Consider the following 21,076-nt stretch of genomic DNA (forward strand, 5'->3'; position numbering starts at 1 on the left):
AACCAGGGGGAGGTCTGCTCTGACGCTGAAGCCGAGGTCAAGCCTCCCGTTCTGGTGATGAACGAGCTGAGGCCCGGATAGGACCTGGCCGGGGTGGGGTGTAGGGGTGGGTTATGCATCCTGAGCCCAGGGCAGCAGGCCCCAGTCCCCACAGGGCGCCTCCACCGTGACTCAGAATCCTGAGCACGCAGGCAGCAGGGCGCCATCCAGCTGACGAGTGCGTCCTGGACGTACCTGAAGGCGGACAGCTGGGCCAGCCTGCCTTCGCCTGACCTGCCCACTCCCGACAGGGACCCTCCTTCCGCAGTCAGGACGCACGGTCAGTGTCGGGAGGACGACCGCCTAGAAACCCTGCTGACTCTGGCCGTGCTCAGGAACACAAACACTTGCTCGCGGAGATCCGGGATGTAACTGACCCCGGCCGTCCACAGTTAAAAACACACCAGCTGCTTATTCCCTTTGTGACGTGACTTGTGAGGGGACACCCTCTGCTAATGAAGGCGGCTGTGGGATGGACCATCCTGAACTGCAGACAGCGACTCCGACCTCTCCCTCGCTGGCCCTGCCCCTTCGCCTGACAGATCTGCTCTCCGCTGTGAGGCTGCCAAGACGTGGCAACGTTCTGCTCGTCCCCACCCGGCAGGCACCGTGGTGGGAATGTGGCGACTGGGAGGGACCAGAGCAGGGGTGGCCCTTGTGAGTATCACTGAGAAGGACTTGGCCACAGTCCTGGCGGTAACAGGGACCTCTCCAGCGAAGGAGCAAACCCCAGCTGGTGCCGGTGGCCCCTGAGGACCGACATGTCCTGCCACGGACTCCCCGCTGCTCACCCTTCTGCCGGCCACCTTGCCTGCCCTGCACATCTCTCTCCTCAGGGTGCAGCTTCGCAGGACGCCCAGCACTTGCCAGCGCAATCCGGGTTGGGCAGTGGCCACCAGAGCCTGCTCCCAGCCAGGCGCCCAGACCACAGAGGGGACATGGAACAGGACAGATGCTGTGGGAACAAGGTGTCGGGCAGCCCCAGGCTCCTGTGCAGATGCGCTGCCCTGAGAGGGCAGGAGGTGAGAGCCTCTCACAGGGGTGCCACCTGTGCTGGGCTAGGAAGCTGATCAGAAGCTCATTTCTCTCTCATTCTCCAAAACTCGCAGCCAGGGTGGGAATGAGGGTCTCAACCTGCAGGTTGTCCTGCTCCCCAGCACTCAGGACAGAGCCCAGGGTTATCATGGCCTTGCCAAGGAAGGCTCTGCCCTCGGGGCCTGCCTCCCCCTCTGCCCAGCTCCTCACGCCAGGCTCTCCCTCCTGCTGCAGTGCCCGCCTCCCCAGTCCCAGGGAGGAAGCTGACGCTCGTCCCTGGGGTTGAGTGGTGCCGGCGTCTCCTGCACCCAGGCTGCTCTGAGCCCTGGGCAGGGGCCCACTCAGTCTCATTCTTCGGGACCCCGACACGGAGCACAGGGCGGGGCGCAGCTTCCCCAACAGGGAGGTGGGAGGACCCTGGAAAGGACCGGAGCTCCCCAGGGGCCAGGCAGACCCCATGGGGCCCGCACTCACCCTGCCTGTTCTCCGGCGTGATGGTGCCCACGCTGCCATCCTCAGCCAGGCCCTGCTCCAGGTGCGCCAGGACCTGCGGGCGCCACATAGGATCGGGTCACCGGGAACAGACTTGCTCCTGGATGCTGTCACCCCAGAGTCCAGGGGAAGCACCGCTCGGTGTGAGGGCCGGTCTGCCGAGGAGCATCTCCCTCAGACCCTTTTCCAGCCTCGCCGCTCACCACACTGTGGCCGGCGGTCCACCCCAGCCGGGACTCGCTAGGCTCGGGGGGGGGGGGGGGGGGGGGGCGGAACACGGGGAAGGCAGGGGGACCTGGGAGCAAAAGCAGCCACAACCAAAGACCTCGGGTGAGTCAGAACCACAGCCTGAGTGCAGACACGGTGTGGCCAGGTTGGTGACCACGCTGCAGATGGACCACACTGCTGGTAGGCCCCTGTCCAGGGCCAAGCCACCAGGCCGACCAGCAGGGAGGGGAGAGGGGAGGAGGAAGAGGAGGGGAAGAAGGAGAAGGGAGGGAGAGGTGTGAATCTCAGCCAGAGCCCATCTCTGAAAGCAGCTGCGAGGCTGTTTCCGCAGTGCCGGGACTCTCTGCTTGGGGACGGGTGGGCAGGGGGCAGGGCCGGGGGGTGGGGCCCCCCGAGCAGTGCTGTGGGGCTGGGACAAGGCTCTAGACGGGGCTGCATGAGACTGTGACTGAGGTGAGAGGCTGCAGCCCTGCCCCACCCGCCGTGGGGGGCCGGGCACGTCAGCCACACACACGCTGGCTTCCCAGCAAACTTCCTCAGCCCACGGGGACGGCCACAGCTGCTCCGGGAGGCCCGGGAGCTTGTGGACACGTGCGAACACATGACCTGGAATCTGCGGTTCTGAACGGCAGGTTCCAACCCGTGGGCCTGCGGAGTAACCCTGTGCCCTGCACTTCCTTCCAGCTCCAGGCCACACCAGTGCTGATGATGGTCTGGGACCATGGTCAGGAGGAGGGAACCATGGACCTGTCCCTTTGGCTGCTGTCACAGGTTGTCATGGGGTGGGGTGGGTGGGTTCAGCACCCAGTAGCAGACCATGGGGGGCCGGCACCAACTCCAAGACCTGACCACTCACTCACGTCCCACCTGAGTCCAGACAAGGGTGACAGCAAGTTGCCTGGGACAGCCTGGACTTCTCTGCAAAGTCCTGGGACCTTTGCACCTCCACCAGTGGCCTAGGGGACCTCAGGAAAGGAGGCTTCTCCACAGGGAGAAGAGGTTTCCTGGAGCTGTGTCAGGCCACTTACAAGTATTAAACACTCCAACAGGCCAGGCACCGGGCCGACTGCTGGTCCGAGTCCCTGACCAAAACGCAGCCCGGGGGCAGCGGGCCGCCACGGGCAAGCCTTACCTTGCTGCAGACAGCCTTCACCCGGTGGAGCCTGTCCAGAGACTCCTGGGGGCTGCCCAGGTACTGGTGCAGCTCTGCATGCAGGATCCGCATGGAGAAGGGGACCATGGAGCCTGCAACCGAGGTCAGGGCCGTCAGCGGAGGCTGTAGGACTCCCTGCTCTGCACGCTCCCAGCAGGAGGGGCAATAGGGTCGCTCTGCCACGGCACCAGCTGTGGGGCACATGGTGTCCCTGCGAAGCCGTGTGTAAGTACCTTCTGGACAGCCACCAGAAGGGCAGGTGGGTGGCTGCCACTCCCACAGTGGGCCCCACCTGCATGGACAGTCACACCACCTGTTACAGCAGGGCTGCCCCGCCTCCAGGGCAGGAAACCAGGTGCTCCTCGTCCGCTCCAACGTGGGCCCTTTACCGACTTCCGGATACAAGCTCACCTGGGGGCTGCTGGGCCCTGGCTCCCCAGCAGGAGGGCCTGAGGGAGGGTCTGCCAGCAGCCAAGGGGCCCAGGGGGTGTGGACGTGGCTTTAGCCCGATTCTGAGGCATGTGTGTGCGCGTGCACAAGTGTGCATGTGTGTGCACAAGTGCCCCCAGAGCCAAAGTTCAATTTCTGGGAAGGTACAACCCACTAAGCCTCACATGAGAAGCAGATAATGGAAACAGGCCAATGTCTATTTAGAAAAGTAAATTAAGAAGCCTTGCAAAAAAGCAAGCATCGGGCCCAAATGGTTTCACTGGTGAATTTTACCAAACGTGTTAGGAAGAAATGGTCCCAACCCTCTCAATTCTCTCGGAAAACCGAAGCAGAGGGGTACTTCCCAACTCATTCTGTGAGGCCAGTGCGACCCTGATACCAAAGCCGGACAGAGACGTTACAAGAAAGGAAGTTACAGACCGGTGTGGCTCATGCCCAGGGACGCAGAGCTCCTCCACAAGGTACGCAGGTCAAGTCCCAGTGGGCAGAACGAATTACAGGGGATGAACAAACAGCTGGGGGTCCTCCCGGGGAGGCGGGGTTGGTCCAACACTGAAAACCCCTTTAAGGTACCCCCCCCCCCCCCCCCCATCAAACAGGCTCAACAAGAAAAACCACAGGGGACATCAACAGAGGCCCAAACCACGTGACAAAATACAACCCCGTCACAGTAAAAGCTGACAGTAAACTGGGACAGAACACAACTCCCTTCACTTAAGAAAGAACATCCACAAAAACCTGCAGCCGACCCCACACGGACCAGCGAGCCGTGGGACGCTTTCCCCGTGAGGCCCTGACCGCGGCAGGGGCCTCTCTTCCCTGCGTGAGCCTCGCACTGCGAATGCTAACCGAGGCGGCGAGACAAGAAGGGGAAAGAGGCGCACAGACTGGGAAGAAGTAGACGGAACTGCCTTTGCGGATGGCAGGGTCATCCACACAGAAAACCCCCAGGAACGCACCGGGCCCTACACCAAAGCCAGCTGGTCCCCACCCCCGCCAACGAGCAGCTGGGCTCTGAGGCAGAGAATGCGCTGGCTCCTGCAGCACGGAACACAATGGGGCAGACACAGGTCTGGCAAAGCCCGTGCGAGGCCTGTGCATGGAGAACTACCGGGTCCTGATGATAGAAACCAAAGAGCGTCCGAGTGAGTGGGATGAAAGGTCCTTTCGGAGGAAGGGCAGGCAGGAAGGAAGGCCCAGTGACAAGCCGCCTTCCCTTGCCCGGAGGAGGCGAAGGAAGGGCAGAGATCAGCGTCGGGTTAGGGTGTCTGTCCCATCAGCTCCAGTTTGCCTTGGTAATGGGGAGGATTAAGTTGGGAAGTAGGGTCTCAGGTGAAATGAGTGCAGCTCTCATAACCTGCACTAACCACACAGATCTGAACTTGGCTTTGGAAGAGCATGGCCTTTCTCAGACAACGCACTGCAGCTCGCCCAGCCACATCCACCTCCACGGACAGGGCCCTGGCCCCCCTCGACCCCACAGCACAGGGGCTGGGCTGCGTCACCAGCAGCGCTGTGGAGCGCACACTCACTGTCACCTCCTCTCGTCTTGAGCAGCGGCGAGGGAGCCAGAGACAACGCAAGGGTGGGGCCAGGGGTCTGAGTGTCCTTCCAGAGGCTGGGCTGAACGCCATCGGGAGTGGACACCGTAACTACTCAGGAAGGGGCACCCTGGAAGGGGCATTCCACTCTTTTTGAAGATAAACAGACAATGGGTATATAAAGAGTAGGCCCAAATGTACACTATGAACAGCTGTTCACAATGTATCAACACTGGTTCTTCAATTGTAACAAATGTGCCACCCAGAGCAAGACGCTAATAAACACAGTGAAGCCTGACTCTGCAGGGAAAATATGGGGGCAGGGCACAGGGCAGAGAGTCTTAGGCATGTTAAAGCTCTGAGCACAGAGCACAGTAATGTTGAGGCCGTCAACGGTAAAGACAAAGAACAACGCCCCTAACTGTGGGAGAGGCTGGGGCCGCTCCGCCTTGCACTCCTCCCCACGTGGGGGCGGGCAGGGGGGCCCAGGGCGGGGGGTGGGGGCCAGGGGAGTCCAGAGAAGGCTGGCTGGCTACTCCCTGGGCTGCACACCAGAGGGCCTACATCCACTCTTCCTTTGCCATCTTCACCTGCACGACCAGCACTGTTCCTCCGAGCCTCCTGAGCCGCGTGAGACAGGAGGGGAGCAGCTCAGCAGCCAAGTGTACCCCACCATGTCCCCGAGCTGCGTGGGGGCCACACGCTGACAAGACGACGCAGGCAGTCTGCGCGTACCACCCCAACAGCGGGGAGCTGCTAGAAGTGGCGGGGAGCACGGGGAGCACAGCAGTGGGCCTCTCTCGGATGCAAATACAGAACGAGCGTGACTCCACTGGCCGTTCACTCTGGCTTGTCAATTACACCTGCTAGCCAATGAAATATATCAAAGCTCGCTCATGAAAGTTATCTGTCTGCATCGTTACAGCCTCCTCTTCAAAGCACATTTTAATGACCCGTTTGCTTGTACAATGCAAGCTAAAATGAAATGAATGGATCAAAATCCTACGTTTATGCTCGAACCACTACCGAAGGAGAGGGAAAGCTGAAGAACACTCGGCCCGTCCCTGGGGACGAGTGTGAGCATGCTGCGGGGAAATGCACGTGGACTTACATCTGCTCCTTAACGTAAGCTAACTGCTTCGTGGCGCACAGCCACTCCCCTCCCCGCACCCCAGGGTCGCTGCACATCCGGCGGCCTCCATAGTGCACGCTCTAGTCGGCGTGTCCGCACGAGCAAGCTTCCTCACAGTGGAGGGACGGCGGGCGGGAGCTGTGCCTCGCCCCACAGCTGGGTCCCTGCTGTGTGTTACAGGAGGCTCGGTGTCACCGCTGTTCTCACACTCGCGTGAGCCGTGTGGCTGAGCTGTGGGCTGCGCCACAGCCCAGGATTGTGAATCAGGGCCCACGGAAGGCGGTCTGCTTTCAGAGTGGCGGCTTCCCCACCACTGCAGGAGACGCCTGCTCTTGGGCTGTTCCCACTCTCCGCCCGCTGGGGTGTGACTGGTCACTCTGAGGGCACGGCTCCCTTCCCGTGGGCTGAGCAGGACAAGGGGGGCCTGGGCCTGTGCTCTCAGAGCTCCGCGTCTGCACCAGCAGAGTCAGCTGCAGACCCTGGCCCAGCAGAGGGTCCAGCCTCCTGCCTGGGAGCGAGCGCCCCCAGGTGAGAGGGCAGGGCTGGTGGGGACATGCTCGCTGCACTCGGCAGAGCAGGGAATGAACTTACACTTGCTGAAGGGAAACAGGCTATTCCTTACAGGAAGCACAAGAACACCGCCTCTTGATTATAAAAGCTACCAGGTGTGATTTACTGAGCAGAAACACCCCCACTCCCCAACTTGGACACACCTTCCCCCCTTGGGCACCTTCCCACCACAGCCAGCAGAGGCGGCTCCTCCTCTGGGGCAAAGTCTGCTTCAGATGGCCAGAAAGGGCAGATGAGAAGCTTTCAAGCGGAAGAGGTGACCCCAAAGAAGCAGGAGAGGGTGGCGCCTCGGCAAATTAGGCCCCTGACAGGGCTGGCAGCTGCTGGGGCTCCCAGGAGGCAGAGAATGGGACAGCACCCGAGAGAGGTGCCCCCAGCCAGACACTGGGGGCAGCGGGAGCTGAGAGAGCAAAGCCAGAGCCCTGGGACCCATGTCCCCACCTGGGACACACTCACCTGACAGGCCGCATCTGGGGGTATCAGTCCTACAGGGTCGGGCCTGGGGCCCCGCTGCCCCTCCTGACAGGCCCCAGCGGCCCAGCTGGCCCTCTTCCACTGAACCCCACCCCCCCCTCGAGACAAGGGCCTGGCTCCTGCCCCGTGTGAGGTGTCAGAAGCCTCCTTTCTCAGTGCTCTTTTCTACAAGGGCCGAGTCCCGTAGTTGGAGGTAAAAGAGAGCGCCAATACCGGTGAGGCGGCCGGGTCCGAGCGCACCCGTGCCGCGAGCCCTGCTCCAGCCCAGGAGGTCTCGGGGGCCGCGGAAAAGCACTGAGGGGAAAGCACACAGGAAAAGCACTGAGCACCAGGAGAGAGCACACGCCTTCCTGGTGTCCCTCCCCAGAGACGGGGTCCAGGTTTTAAGGAAAAACAGTGCAAAAAGCAGTGGAGCAATGTGCTTCTACCTGCAGTCTTCTCAGTTCACTGATCTACCTGCCACAACCTGCCTGAGTCAGGTCAGACGCCGGACCTCTCCGAGCCGTCTACTGCGGCTTCACCTGGGTCACTGACCGGGCCTGGCCTCGGCCTGGCCTGTCCTTAGTTCCCACACAGCCAGGCCCCGTGCTGCCTGAACCTGCAGCTGCTCCTGCAGCCGCCCAGGCGGCCCCGCAGCAGACGGCGACGGCCTGACGGGTCTGGTAGGCTGACGTGACAGGCCGCACGTTTCCGCCGTGAGCCAGCGCTGCTCCCCACTCAGGACCCGCGGGACGAGGCACGGCTCCCACCCCCTCTACCAGCACTGCACCCCCTGACCAACGTCCTGCCCGAGCCAGCAGAGAAGCCAGCAATCGTGGGGAAGGGTCTGGCTCTCGGCACCAGGCCCTCCCGACGGCCCCCACCTCACACCGACATCTGATGGGCTCTCCCCCAGGCACGTTCACAGCACCTGAAGGCTGCTGCTGCTGGGAAGCCTCTTTGTAACCCCCACCCCTAGTGCTCACTTCTGCAGCGTCCTCACAACTACCCTGCACTGCCGCCCAGGCCCGTGAGAGGGCTGCACCCAGGTTTTTGAACAGACTAAACAGAGGCTGGCAGAGACGGCACAGAGTCAGCACTGGTGCTGCCCGGCTGCCGATTCAGGGCAGGCACCTGGGAAGCACACACGTGGAAGCACCGTGTGTGTGCACGCTGGAGGAAACAGGCAGCAAGGCCCTGCCTCTGGAGGCTCACTGCCAGGCTGCACGTTTGACTTCCCGGGACTTGGCTCCCCGGGACACGGAAAACCGAGGACGAGGCGCTGACGCGGAGCGGCGCCGCCTTACCCCTGCGCCCCGGGTACACGTGCGGGTAGTACTCGTAGTAGAGGTCCGGCTGGTCCAGGTTCCCGAAGGGCTCGAACTCCATCTCGGCGTTCTGGAAAAGGCCCAGCTTCACCAGCAGTGCCAGCCTCACAAACCAAAGCTAGAAACGCGATGGAAACAGGAGGTTACCGGAGCTTGATTTCAGACCCGTTAAAACAGAGGCCGAGCTGCCTTTCCTCGCACGTCTGCGTGGCTACGTGTCTGTGTGGCTACGTGTCTGCGTGGATATGCGTCTGCACAGCTACCATCTGCACGGCTACCGTCTGCATGGCTATCGTCTGCACGGCTACGCGTCTGCACGGCTACCGTCTGCATGGCTACGTGTCTGCAACGATGGGAACGGCTTTATCCCACTCGTCCGGCTAGACAACAGGGCGGGGTGCGTGGGCGGAGAGCCGGGCTAGGTACTAGCAGACAGAAACAGCTACTCCCTCCCCAAAGGAGGCCATGAGCTGGGGTGGGGACGTGCGAGGGGAGGGAAGCGAGGCAGCCCAGGGGACGCGAACTCTGCAGTGTCTGGGCAGGAGGAGGCTGCTCGGACCGGACTGGGTCCAGCGGGAAGAGGGCCACGTGTGAGCTGTGCCTTCAGGAGAACGACAGACTCAAATGAGAGAGTAATGGAATCTCAGACGCTGAGGGGAGAGGCTACCTCAGAAATGCGCTGACCTAACCTCATCGCCAGCGGCAAAGGGTTCAAAGGCCAGCGGCCCCTGCGGGCACACAGCAAGCACCAGCCCCTCAGGGGCGGGCTGCAGGAGCCTCCGAGGTCAGGAGCAGGGAGTGGGACGACCGAGGCTGGGCTGAGGAAGACCACCTGGCGGCAGCTCACTGAATGGGCTGGAACGGAGAGCCCTGAAGTCAAGCCACATAGGGCGCTGGGCAGTACTGCAGTGAGGACAAGCTCAGGGCCTCAGGAGAAGAGCGACCACAGGTGTCAGCAGGCGTGGCTGCAGAGGCGCCCAGGAGGCAGTGTGACTCCTACCCACCAGCCACTGTGGGCGCAGACACTGGGCACGGGCCCGAGCACCCCCACCGCCCCGGGGACTCTGCATGGAACCCCCCCCAGGAGGGGTGAGAGCCTAGGCCCTCCGCAGCTGCTCCTCGCTCTCAGACCTGTTTCTTCGTGTTCACAACACCAGTCTCTGCACCCTTTTGCGTGACAACTGATGTCACACTGGGGAGGGCAAACCCCTGATGAAGCATGCATCCCTCCCCGAGGGTCCCCATTTCCTCCTAGGCCCCGCTCCCGAGCCCTTCCAGCCCAGTGCCCTGCGACCATAGTGCAGCCCACGCCTGCTCCATGAGACTGGGTGCTGGGTCTCTGGGCTCCCCAGTCTCAGGGCAGAGGGACAAGCGCGGCCCACACTGTGTGGGCACAAAGGGGAGGACTAGGGGCGTCTCACGTCGGGACTGAACTCGGGGTACAGGGATCCCGAATTTGGGAACTCTTTGTTTCCAACTGTTCTTACTGGCATGAAAGGTCCCGGGCCCTTGCCTGCCCCCCGTCACGACAGACCAGAGTACAACGTGGCGTCCGAAGGGGCTGTACCTGCAGCGAGTCTGCCGTGTGGCTGGTGGGCAGCCCGCTCTTGCCGTAGCCTTGGCCGTGGGCCGTGAGGAGGCGCCCGCACAGGTCCACTGCTGCCCTCCAGTTTCTGCAGCTCTGCAAGACACAGCAGGGCATGACCACAGTGGCCCCCCTGCGCACGGGGGCTGCCAGGCAGAGGGCTCGGGGCAGAGGCTGACAGTCAGCGCTGCAAGCGCCAGCGGCAGGAAGGCGCCCAGCCCAGGCCCAGCTCCAGGGCAGGCCCTGAGGACACTGGAACTTAACAGGGACGGGACACGGGGAGGGGCTCCCACTGGGGAGCTGCCCACTGCCTCAGACCCGTAAGGCCGCATCCTTTCTCAGCAGGGCAGCTCTGCCGCGCGGTTTCCACCAGTTCACAGGCAGTCATTCATTGGAGGTTATGTGTTGGCTGCCTTTACGTGTATCTGAAGGTCTGCTGTGACTGTGGGTGGTCTCGTATGTTTAACATGATTGTGTTTCATTAGCAGGAAACAGCCAATGCCGCTAATGCCGCCCACTACAGGCCGGGCCGTGGGCACGGCACACGGCCACTGACCCCACGCTGTGGCCTGAGCAGGCACCCCCAGTGTGGAAGGCAGATCACTGAACGCGCGCCACACCAGGACACGTCGGGTGAGGAGCCGGCCTGCGGAGCAGACGGGCCACGGTGGCCGTGCACGGCCCTGTGCGCACCCCACACAGACTTGTCGCTACGAAGTCATGCTCCCAACACAGCCTGTTGCTCACGAGGATGCGTCACGGCATGTTGGTTTCTCGAGGCCGAAGGACTGGAGCGCCAGCAGTTGGACGCGGCCACGGGAGGGCGCCCTTCTCAGACCTCCAGCTTTGTTACCAAGTGAGCAAGTCTACAGATTCCCTCCCTCTGCAAAGCAGAGCACCTCATCTTTCCCTCCCCACGCTTCTCAACCACAGGGACAATTCTAGACCGGGGGCGTCAAACTCATTTTCACTGGGGGTCACTCCAGCCTGGCGGTTGCCTTCAAAGGGCCGAATGTAATTTTAGGGCTGTGTAAATGGAACTACTCCTGAACTGTTGAGTGAGAGCTCGGCGCTGCTGCCAGGGAGAAACAAGGTGCCGGGCCAGATTCGTGTTTGCAGCCATGTTCTAGAGTCGCTTCAGTACAGGAAGCTCAGCGGAGTGGCTGACTTACATTCACAAAAAGTCAAACTTTAGGTGGCTTCCAGGTAAGGTGTCTGCTGACCCCCTCAGCAAGGGGCCCTCACTCACCTTTCTGAGGACAACATTCCTTCAAGGTGGTCATAGGTGCCGAGAACAAAGGCCACTGTGGGGCCCGGACCTGCAGCAGCACCTGCCCCCGGAAGGCCTCTGCCCAGCGCCTGCCCCGGCCCCTGCGTGTGAGCAAAGACCCCCCAGTGTGCTCCTGGCCGGCCCGCCCATGCAGAACTGACCTTTCCCTACCAAGCAGAGAACAGAGGATTTTTAAAGAACCAACATGAAGTTACTTATTTCTAGTTACTGTATCTGACAAAGTGTATCCAGTCAAAGTACATGCTGCTTCAAGCAATCCGATCACTCACAGTAATGGCTTTGGAGCTCATGGGACTCACAAGTGTGTTAGCATGGCGCTCTTTGACACACAGGGCTGGCATCCAGTGTCACCGTACTTACGCACAAGGGCCTTGGGTGACACGTTCAAAGCAGTTAACTCTCGGGAAAACACGACGAAGGCAGGCAGGGCTTATCGAAGGAGCGAGCGTGCGTGTGGGTCGAGCACAGTCACTTACCACCAGCTGCTTCAACCCGACGAAAGACTGCTCCACCGAGCTGGCATTCAGGACCTGCCTCTTCGCCGCAGCTTTCTCACCCAGGAAGCGAAGCATTAAGTCTTTCACTGCGTCTCCCTGGAAAGAATGCACGGAAACGCGTCAGGACAGTAAAATGCTAAAGTCAGCTAATCAGAACCATCACCAGCCGACATCTCTTCTGTCCCCGTTGGTGTGTGCAGGTCCCAGTGTGGTCAGAGCACAGGAAGCTGCGCCTGACCAGGCGCTCGAGCACTGCCATCCTCCGTGAACGTGCACATGAGACCCGCTTGTTCTCCCGAAGGAGCGGTGTCCCACAGCACCACCTGCACCAGGCTCCAACAGAGGCCCCGGAGCGTGAGGTGACACTGCTGGGGACGAGGAGCGGGCACTCTCTGGGAGGGGGACTGGGGACCGATGAGGGAGGGGCCTCGCTGCCGGGGCTGGGGGGTGGGGCTAGACCCTCCAGCACAGGCCAGGGCAGGCCTGCCGTCCTGTCACGCAGACTGGGCAGAATTCGGCTGCTCCTGCGTTGTTCACACCCCCGCGGCCACCCACGACACACGGTTTCTGGATGCTGTTTCATTTTCCCAGAGCCCGTGCCTTTCACACGCAGCCACGGCGCAGCAAGCAGAGCGCTTCAGGGCCCTGCTTCTCCTCCAAGGCGACTGGGTTGTGCCACAGGACCCTCCCCAGCCACTTCAGGGTGTCCAGCTTCTGGGCCCCACCCACTCAGTCACGTGCTCAGCCCAGCCCTTTCCGCAACCAAAGCGAAACACTCCCGTCTTCAGAGGCACCTGAGGACCCCTGGGCCCCAGCACCCTGCAGAGAACCACCTGGTTAAGGGTTAAGTCATTTCCATGGCAACCTTCAATTTCCCTCTGAATTACAGGGGTGGGGGGGCCTACCTGCAAACTAATATAGTTTGGAAAGTAGGTGCTGAAGGCCAGACCCACTGATGTGCCAGGAAAGCAGGAAGGAAGAAACAGGAGGCAGAGCATAAAGCAGTGGGGGGCCAGGGCAGTGGAGGGGGGGCAGGATGGAGGCAGGGAGGGAACAGGTCCGGAGTTAGTGAAAATGTAAATCACATCCCAAACACGCAAGGACCCCTGCAATCGGAGACCACAGCTGGGGCACGTTAACAAGGTCCTGCAAAGGTGAAGGAAGTCACGTTCAGAAAACCCTGCGTCTCTAAGAGGAGAGAGGAGCCTGGAGGACCCCATGCCCAGGCTGCAAAGCCGGCCGTGCAGAACACCCACAGGCTACAGGCCGACCCCTCGGGTCCAAGAGACAGAACCGCCAGCCTCACTGCCCTCTCTGGCACAGCACCGTCTTCTACCAAATTCAACCTCAAGGGGCGCACACTCTGAGCTCTGTGACCATCCACATGCGTGTTTGAGGGGCCGCTGAGGACAGCAGGTCCCCCTCAGCTCCCGAGGAGAGCCACACGCAGGACACGAGACCAGCAGGCAGGGGCATGGGGCCCACAGGCACCACACCATCGAAACCACTGATCCCACCTGCAAGCTGCGAGCAATGAACTGTAACGGACATGAGTACAAACTTTGATCATACTATGCTTGATACAGAGAGAGCTCCGATCAATAAATCACTGGGAGAAGCAGGGAGGGGCCGTAGGAGGAGGTTTCCGAGGCAATGGGAAGCAGTCTAGGATGGGATTGCCTGACGGGCGAGATTTGAAATAAAAAGGGCTCTTTCTCTCTCTGGCTCTTGGGCGCTTCCTCCTCAAGGATGCCTGGATAACTGAGCTGCAGCTGCCTGCATTTCCCAGGGGATGGTGTTTTGGATGCAAGGAACTTGGGCGCAGCCTAGGGTCGGCCGGCCTGGCAGAGGGTGTTGGGTTACTCGCTGGGTGTCCTAGAGGGGACAGGGCTGTGAGGCAGAAGCCTGCCATTCCTCCAACACAGTGCAGCTTTCGTATCTTACGTGGTTTTAGTTTGTAAATTAACCCTGTAGAGATAAGACAACTAAAACTAACATGGGGAATGATGGGAGAGCTCAGGTGTCACAGAGTTTAGCCTTGATTGGTAGGCGTAGGTGACTAATGCAGGTGGAAAGCTGTTACCCCCAAACTGGGAAGCTTTTCAATAAAGACTCCTTTCCTTCATCACCAAACCTTCGCCTCTGGAACTTTGCCTCGAGGGGGGCGGGGGGCGGCGGGCAGCGTTGGGACCCCACTCGCTGTTCGGTAACATGCTCACTCTGTGCTGTCTCGCATCTGGTTTTTACACTTCCCCAGTGAAACATGAACCTCATTCACATTCTACTGCAGGGGTGTTAAACTCATTTTCACCGGGGGCCACATCAGCCTCACGGTTGCCTTCAAAGGGCTGAAATAATTTTAGGACTGTATAAATGTAACTCCTCCTTAACTGTTAAGGAGTTGAAATTACACTCAGCCCTTTGAAGGCAACCGCGAGGCTGATGTGGCCCTCGGTGAAATGAGTGTGACACCCCTGCTCTAATGTAATATCGTTTTTAATTCCTACATAAAAATTCCAGTGCAAAGATGTGTCAAACGGTTTCAACCAGCCTCCTGCTAAAGGGCTTCTGACTGTTTCACACACTTTGCAACTAGAAACCACACCCTGACAGACCCCCCAGAAGCTGGGTGGGTACCTGCACGCCAGCAAGATCACATCCTTCTGAAAAATTCCCAAGAGCAGGATTTGGGTGCAGATTTTAAAACTTTACTTTAAAATTTACTTTAAAATGCACTAAATTACGGTCCCATCAGGGCTGCCTGAGACAGGCTGTTCTCCCACCGTCTAACTACACGGAGTAATTCTAAGTAGACGCTGAAAAATGGAAATAACTTCGCCGTACTAGTGAGACTGAATTTACGCCGCCACTGCCCACATGTAACATTTATATGGTCTTATGATTTATTACTTTGGGGGGCGTTCTTGCTTCTCTTACTGAACCTGTAAGACCTTTTTCTACATCAGGCATGTAACAGGCAACACACACGGTTTTCTCTAGATGGAAGAGAATGGGCGATCTCTCTATCTGGAGCCCAGCTGTCACAACGAACAGGTCGCACAGTCCGGAGCTACTTCAGAGAGCCACTCGGAACCGTCTGCCTCATTGGTCTGTCTCTATGACCATGACAAGACCCCGACTCCCCGAGACTGGGGAGGTCACCGGGGTTCTGATTACCCAGAGTCAGGGCACGGACTCTCACGATCGGAATTTTAGGTACTCCTTGGAAGCAGGACTTCCGATGCTTAACGGGCATCTTGCTTACGGCCTGCACGTCACACATGCACACGGGGCACAGAGACAGGTGAGAAGGATGAGACGTGGACACAGGGGCATCCACCTCGGGGAGGAGAAGGGAGAGCAAGCGACCCCTTTGGAAACCCCGGGTCTCACCTGGATGTTGTCGAACTTGAGGCCGGGCATGGTGAGGTTCTCCTTGTCTATGAACACGGTGCTGTACTGCTGGGCTGCTACCGAGGTCAAGATGTCCCTGGTCCCCTCCCCCGGCAGCCAGGCGTCACTCCTGCGGTCCATCTCACTCATGCTCAGGGCGGTGGCGAAGGGGTCCTCGCTCCCCGCGAACACAGCCTGGATCTGCGAGAATGGCTTCGGAGACGGAGGGATTTCTAGAGAAGCCACAGAGACGGCTGGTGCTGACCTCTCTATCCCAGTGGGGCAGGGCTGGGCAGCACCCGGGGAGCCCCCCGCCACTGGGGAAGCGGGTGAGGACAGCTGTCCTGGAACGGCAGCGCCCGCGTTGGGGTTGCTGACAGAGATGAATGCGGACGTTGTGAACGAGTCAAAGAACTCTGAGGCCAAGGAGTTGGTGTTGGCCGTCTCTCCAAAAAACGTGCTTAGGCTGGGGCTTGGCTGGACCACCGGGGGAGGGGTCTTGGTGGCCGGCTGGCTGGCACCACTGAAACTAGGCGACTTCACCACCTGCGACTCAAAGCCATCCTGCAGAAAGGGGGGTGACTGGGCGGCCACAGGCTGGGACTGGCTAAAGATGGTGCACACGGGCACAGGCTCATCCTCGGGAGAGGGCTGCCTGGAGGACGGGCCCGGCGCCCCAGGGAGGGGGCCCTGGCTCCTGGGGCCCGAGTCCTCTGCACCTTCATTTGCACAGGTGCGCAGGCCTTTCCCTCCTGGCCCCAGGTCTTCCTCCAAAGATGCCCTGCGCTCAGGGGTCACGTCGGAGACGTCCGTGGGTGCTTCGTCTCCATCACTTTCGCTGTCCTGCCTCGGAGCGTCAGCCGCCCCTTTATCAGTGACATTGTCCAGTCTCTGATCAGCGCTGCCTTCGGTGACATCCTGTACACCACCAAGGTCACCCGCGTCGTCCTCACTGTTGTTAGGAGAGTCAGAAATGAGGACACTCTCCATCATGTGCTCACTGAGCTTGTCGACAAAATTGTTAGAATCCTCTGATACAGTCTCGTTCTCCTCCGACCCAAACTCATCTCCCCCGAGATCGATGGTTTCCTCCTGATATAGCAGCCCCGGGTCTTGCTGAGGCACCTGCGGGGCGGCGCTCTGGGCGTGCCCTTCGGCCGGCTGGGGCTCCGTGGTCAGGCTGGGGTCCTGCACCTCCTCCATGGTCTCTGAAACAAGACAACACCAAGCTCAGCAGCTTTCCATCTCGGTTGCTATTGGACTTTTCTCCTCCTAAGATTGTCTTTAGCTTATAAGGATGGTAAATGTCATTATCATGGTAAACACATGTGACCACACATTCGTCTAAGCCCACAGGAAGTCCAACAGCAAGAGCAGCCCCTAGTGTCCACTACGGACTCTGGGTGACGATGACGTGGCAGTGCAGGTGGTGGCCCACGGCCCCTCTGGTGGGGATGCTGCGGGTGGGGCCGGCTGGGGACAAGGAAGTCTCTGCCCCTGCTGCTCAAGTCTGCAGTGACCCTAAAACTGCTCTAGAAAAACAAAATCCTTTTAACCACTGTTTACCAGTAATATGTTCACATCGAAATTCAAAAGACGCCATTTCTCCAGCCATTTGTGGTAAAAGACCCATAGCCTAATAAACTTTACCTTCTTAATCATTTCTTTGTATTTAAAAAGATTTTATGTATTTATTTTTAGAGAGAGGGGACGGGAGGGAGAAAGACTGGAAGAGAAACATTGATCGGCTGCCTCTCCTACACCTCCCGACCAGGGACCAAATCCACAACCCAGGCACCGAATCCACGACCCAGGCACGTGCCCCCACGGGGAACCACACCGGCGGCCTTTCCCTTGGGGGGACGATGCCTGAGCCACTGAGCCACACGGGTCAGGGCCTTAGTCCCTTCTAAGTGAACAGCTCCGCGGCAGGAAGTACATTCACGTCGTGCGACCCCCACCACCGCCCACCTCCAGAGCTCTCCTCACCTGTGAAACAGACCCTGTCCTCACCCAGCAACTGCCCGCTGCCCTGCCCTCGGCCCCTGGCAGCCATCACCCTCCCGTCTCTCAGTCGGAGGACCCGAGGGGACTCGTGTACAAGGAACCACGCAGCATGTGTCCCTCTGGGACTGGCGTGTTTTACGTAGCCTGCCAGCCACAGGTGCATCCACTTGTGGGAGGTGTCAGAACTCCCTTCACTGTCAAGGCTGAAGAACAGCCCCCGTACGGATGGACCACATCAGGTCACCCATTTTCCTGCTGACGGACACTTAGGCCACTCTCATCTCTTGGGTATTGCAAACACCGCTGCTACGAACACGGGTGACCAAAGGTCTCTTCCAGCCCTTGCTGGCAAATCTTCGGGGTACATATCCAGAAGTGGACTTGCCGGATCATGTGGCAATTCCACCTTCAGTTTTCTGAGGGACCACCAAACTATTTTCATAGTGGCTACGCCATTTTATACCCCCCCAACCACGCACAGGGCTTGCATTCCTCCACATTGCTGTCCTATTGATTTTGTTTTCTTCCATGCAGCCATTGCAGGGGGGTGTGGTCCCCTCCTCCAGGAAGCGTTCCCAAGACTCCTCAACTGGTGACAATCTCCCCACCCTCCCCTGAGCTCCACCGCTTGTGTGCTGAATTCTGGGAGTGTGAGATGCGAGAGTGTGGGGCTGCTCGAGAGGGCAGAAGACAGAGGCCTGCTCGCTGGGGCACACGGACAGCTTCCGCCGCCAGCCCACCGAGATGACACCTGCCGGCGCTTTCCCGGGGCCGGCACCACTCTGACTGCGCTCTACGTAACTTCTTCCGTGGCCCTCAGAACCACCCTACGAAACGGCTGCTATCGCTTCCTTCCCTTTGGAGATGAGGACACCGAGGCCTAGCGAGGCCACGGACCTGCCCCAAGGACACGGCTAGTGAGAGGGAAGCCGAGTCCCGTCCAAGTGCAGCGCTGGGGTGAGGCTGGCTGGCGGGGGCCGCGGAACGAAGCGAGGAGTCTGCACCCCACACGCAGCAGGGCTCCATTTCGTGAAGAACTTCTTTTGAGCAAAAGTTACTGTTCTACTCTCACAGCGAACAAATTCGAGTTAAGAAAACCGAGCCTATCGTAAAAGATGACAGCTTTTCCAGAAAAAAGTACCGCTTGACCTATAGAAGCTACTTAGCCCATCAGACTCCGTTTTCCCTCCGCCAACACTTCCCGCACAGTCCTCCAGACCAGCTGCCCCGCCTTCTACAGCCTGGACCACTCCCGCATCCAAGAACAGGACTACTTTTCTGTGCAGCAGAAAACCAGCGTTCAGCACCGTGGGGGAGTTTCTTGTCCAGCGTAGTCAGTTACTAAGTCCCCATTTATTACACATATTCATCTAATAACTATTAGCTATAAATGACAAAAAAAAAAAGAGAAAAGAAACAAAAGCCTTTTTTCTTGTAATGTTTGACAGCGAGCTCGGACTACAGGTGACCTCCGGGCCGTCAAAAAGTGGGTGCGCCCCCGCAGGAAGGCTTCTCTCTGGGTCCTCTCGCTCTAAAAATAACAACTGTGAGAGCTGCACGTACATAAGCATTGTAGTTGCAACGGTGGCGACGGAGCAGAGAGCAGTGTCCGGACGGACCCTGCAGAATTGGGGAACAGACGCAAGGAAACAGCTGCGTGCTGTTTGCATCCCCCCACCGCTCCCACCCCATCACCGGGCCTGACTCCGTGTCCGCTGTCCACACTGTCCTCCGAACGTGTGGGGGAAAACCAACTACAGTACGTTATTTGAACCCCAAAGAGAGTGTCCTCTAGCAGCCATAAAAAGGCATGAACTGGGGTCCAAGGACGTGGGATTTGGGGTGCGAGTCTTGTGGCGGAGAGTGAGAAAAAGAGACGTGTGTTAGAGCCGCCTTTGGCCGGGGGCTCCTTTTCAACAGGCGTGTTCCCGGCGTCGGGCGCCTGCTCGCGGCTCTGGCAGGGACAGGACGGGCCGTGACTGGGGACGGAGATGCTGTCACACACCATCGCCTCTGCCCTCCCTACGCCGGGGACGTGGCGGGCAGGTCCCCACGGGCCACCGAGTGTCGGAGCCAGACTTGGGTCCGGGACCCGTCCTCCGCCTCCGATGGCTGCCCCGCGAGCGACGCACCCCACACCCGGCTGCGGCCCTGGGCCGGCGCAGCGGCGGTGAGGGACGGCCCGACGCCCGCCCTGCAGCCCGGTCCTCACCTGCCACCCGCCCACGGGGTAGGGGAAGGGGTCACCTGCGGCAGTAACCAGAGTCCCGGAGAAACTGAAGGAAGCCCGGAAGGGGGAGTGAGCGCAGCACCTCCGGCGGCGCCTGCGCGCGCAGGCCCTCGGCGGCCCGGGCTCGCGCATGCCCAGTGCAGTAGCTGGCGCCCCACCCCCTGCGCCCTGTCGCCGCCCGAAGCGCAGCACGCAAACGGTGTGCGCGACGGAGGGCGGGGCCGAGGCCACAAGGTGTGAACGCGGGAGGGGGAATGGGAGGGGCGCGTTGACCCTATACCTGGGAGTGGAACAGCAAGTTTCTCTGGCGTCGGAGGCTACAAGCGAACCTGTGTCCAAAGGGTAGCTGGAAGGGAGGTGGTTCGGCCCTCTGCACTCTGAGCCAAAGCACCCTGGAAAGACTATTTTCAGGGAATTGTGCCTACCTGTATTTTCAACTTTTCCTGCCATGCATTTGTATTATTTGAATAACCACATTAATGGTAAACATGGTAGTAATAATACCAATAGTACCCAGATCCCCTCATTCGTCCAGCAAATACCCATCTAGCCTGCACTCTGCCCTGCACAAGGCCTCAGGTGCTGGAATACAACAAAGCCAGGCCATTCCCGGCCGTTTCTTCTTTTTCTTCCTTATTAATGATTTAAAAAATTTAATTTATTTTAAAGTACATTTTGTTGATTATGCTATTACAGTTGCACCAATTTTTTTCCTTTTTCCCCCTTCCATCTGGTACCCCCTTCCCGCCAGCATTCCCCTCCCTTAGTTCATGTCCATGGTTAGAGGGTGTCAGTTCTTTGGCTTGTCCCTTTCCTACACTATTTTTAACCTCCCCTTGTCTATTTTGTTCCTACCAGTTGTGCTTCTTGATCCCTGTACCTTTTACCCCATTCTCCCCCATCCGCCTCCCTGCTGATAACCCTCCATGTGATCCCCATTGCTATGATTCTGTTCCTGTTCTGGTTGTTTGCTTAGTTTGTTTTTGTTTTCTGATTCAGCTGTTGATAGTTGTGAGTTTGTTGTTATTTTAATGTTTATAGTTTTGATCTTCTATTTCTTAAATAAGCCCCTTCAACATTTCATGTAATAATGGCTTGGTGGTGATGAACTCTTTAGCTTTATCTCACCTGGGAAGCACTTCATCTGCCCTTCCATTCTAAATGATAGCTTTGCTGGATACAGTCATCTTGGTTGTACGTTCTTGCATTTCAACACTTTGAATACTTCTTTCCAGCCCCCTTGTGCCTGCAAAGTTTCTTTTGAGAGAGCAACTGACAGTCTTATGGGAACTCCTTTGTAAGTAACACTCTGTATTTCTCTTGCCGCTTGTAAGATTCTCTGTACATCTTTGACCTTTGGCATTTTAATTGTGATGTATCTTGGTGTTTTCCTCTTTGGGTCCACCTTGATTGGGACTCTCTGTGCTTCCTGGACGTGCATGTCTGTTTCCTTCACCAGATTATGGAAGTTTTCTTTCATCATTTTTTCACATAGATTTCCAATTTCTTGCTCTTTCTCTCCTCATTCTGGCACCCCATGATGCCAACGTTGGTTGGGTCGCTTGAAATTGTCCCAGAGGCTGCTTTCACTACGCCCATTTTTTTTGGATTCTTGTTTCTCCTTGTTGTTCTGATTGGTTGTTTTTTGCTTC

At 58.8% G+C, this 21,076-nt stretch overlaps 2 protein-coding genes across 3 annotated transcripts in view; both read right to left on the reverse strand.

Moving 5' to 3' along the window:
• The window catches only part of TRAPPC12 (trafficking protein particle complex subunit 12), a 28,804-nt gene extending 9,257 nt beyond the window's left edge, over positions 1–19,547 (reverse strand). The window contains exons 1-7 of one of the 2 annotated variants that reach the window (XM_053925124.2): positions 19,442–19,547; positions 15,188–16,395; positions 11,774–11,890; positions 9,989–10,102; positions 8,401–8,539; positions 2,927–3,039; positions 1,549–1,621 (exon numbers count right to left, since the gene is read on the reverse strand). In XM_053925124.2, the coding sequence (XP_053781099.1) occupies positions 1,549–1,621; positions 2,927–3,039; positions 8,401–8,539; positions 9,989–10,102; positions 11,774–11,890; positions 15,188–16,390 (1,759 nt within the window). In that variant the 5' untranslated portion in view covers positions 16,391–16,395; positions 19,442–19,547. Of the gene's footprint in view, positions 1–1,548; positions 1,622–2,926; positions 3,040–8,400; positions 8,540–9,988; positions 10,103–11,773; positions 11,891–15,187; positions 16,396–19,406 lie in introns of both variants that reach the window. The other variant, XM_053925123.2, reaches the window with a different exon arrangement.
• Positions 1–21,076, reverse strand: part of RPS7 (ribosomal protein S7) — a 175,095-nt gene that overhangs the window by 34,224 nt on the left and 119,795 nt on the right. The gene's annotated exons all lie outside the window — the stretch shown is intronic.

Source organism: Desmodus rotundus, chromosome 5 (genome assembly GCF_022682495.2).
Source record: "Desmodus rotundus isolate HL8 chromosome 5, HLdesRot8A.1, whole genome shotgun sequence".
Taxonomy (NCBI): domain Eukaryota; kingdom Metazoa; phylum Chordata; class Mammalia; order Chiroptera; family Phyllostomidae; genus Desmodus; species Desmodus rotundus.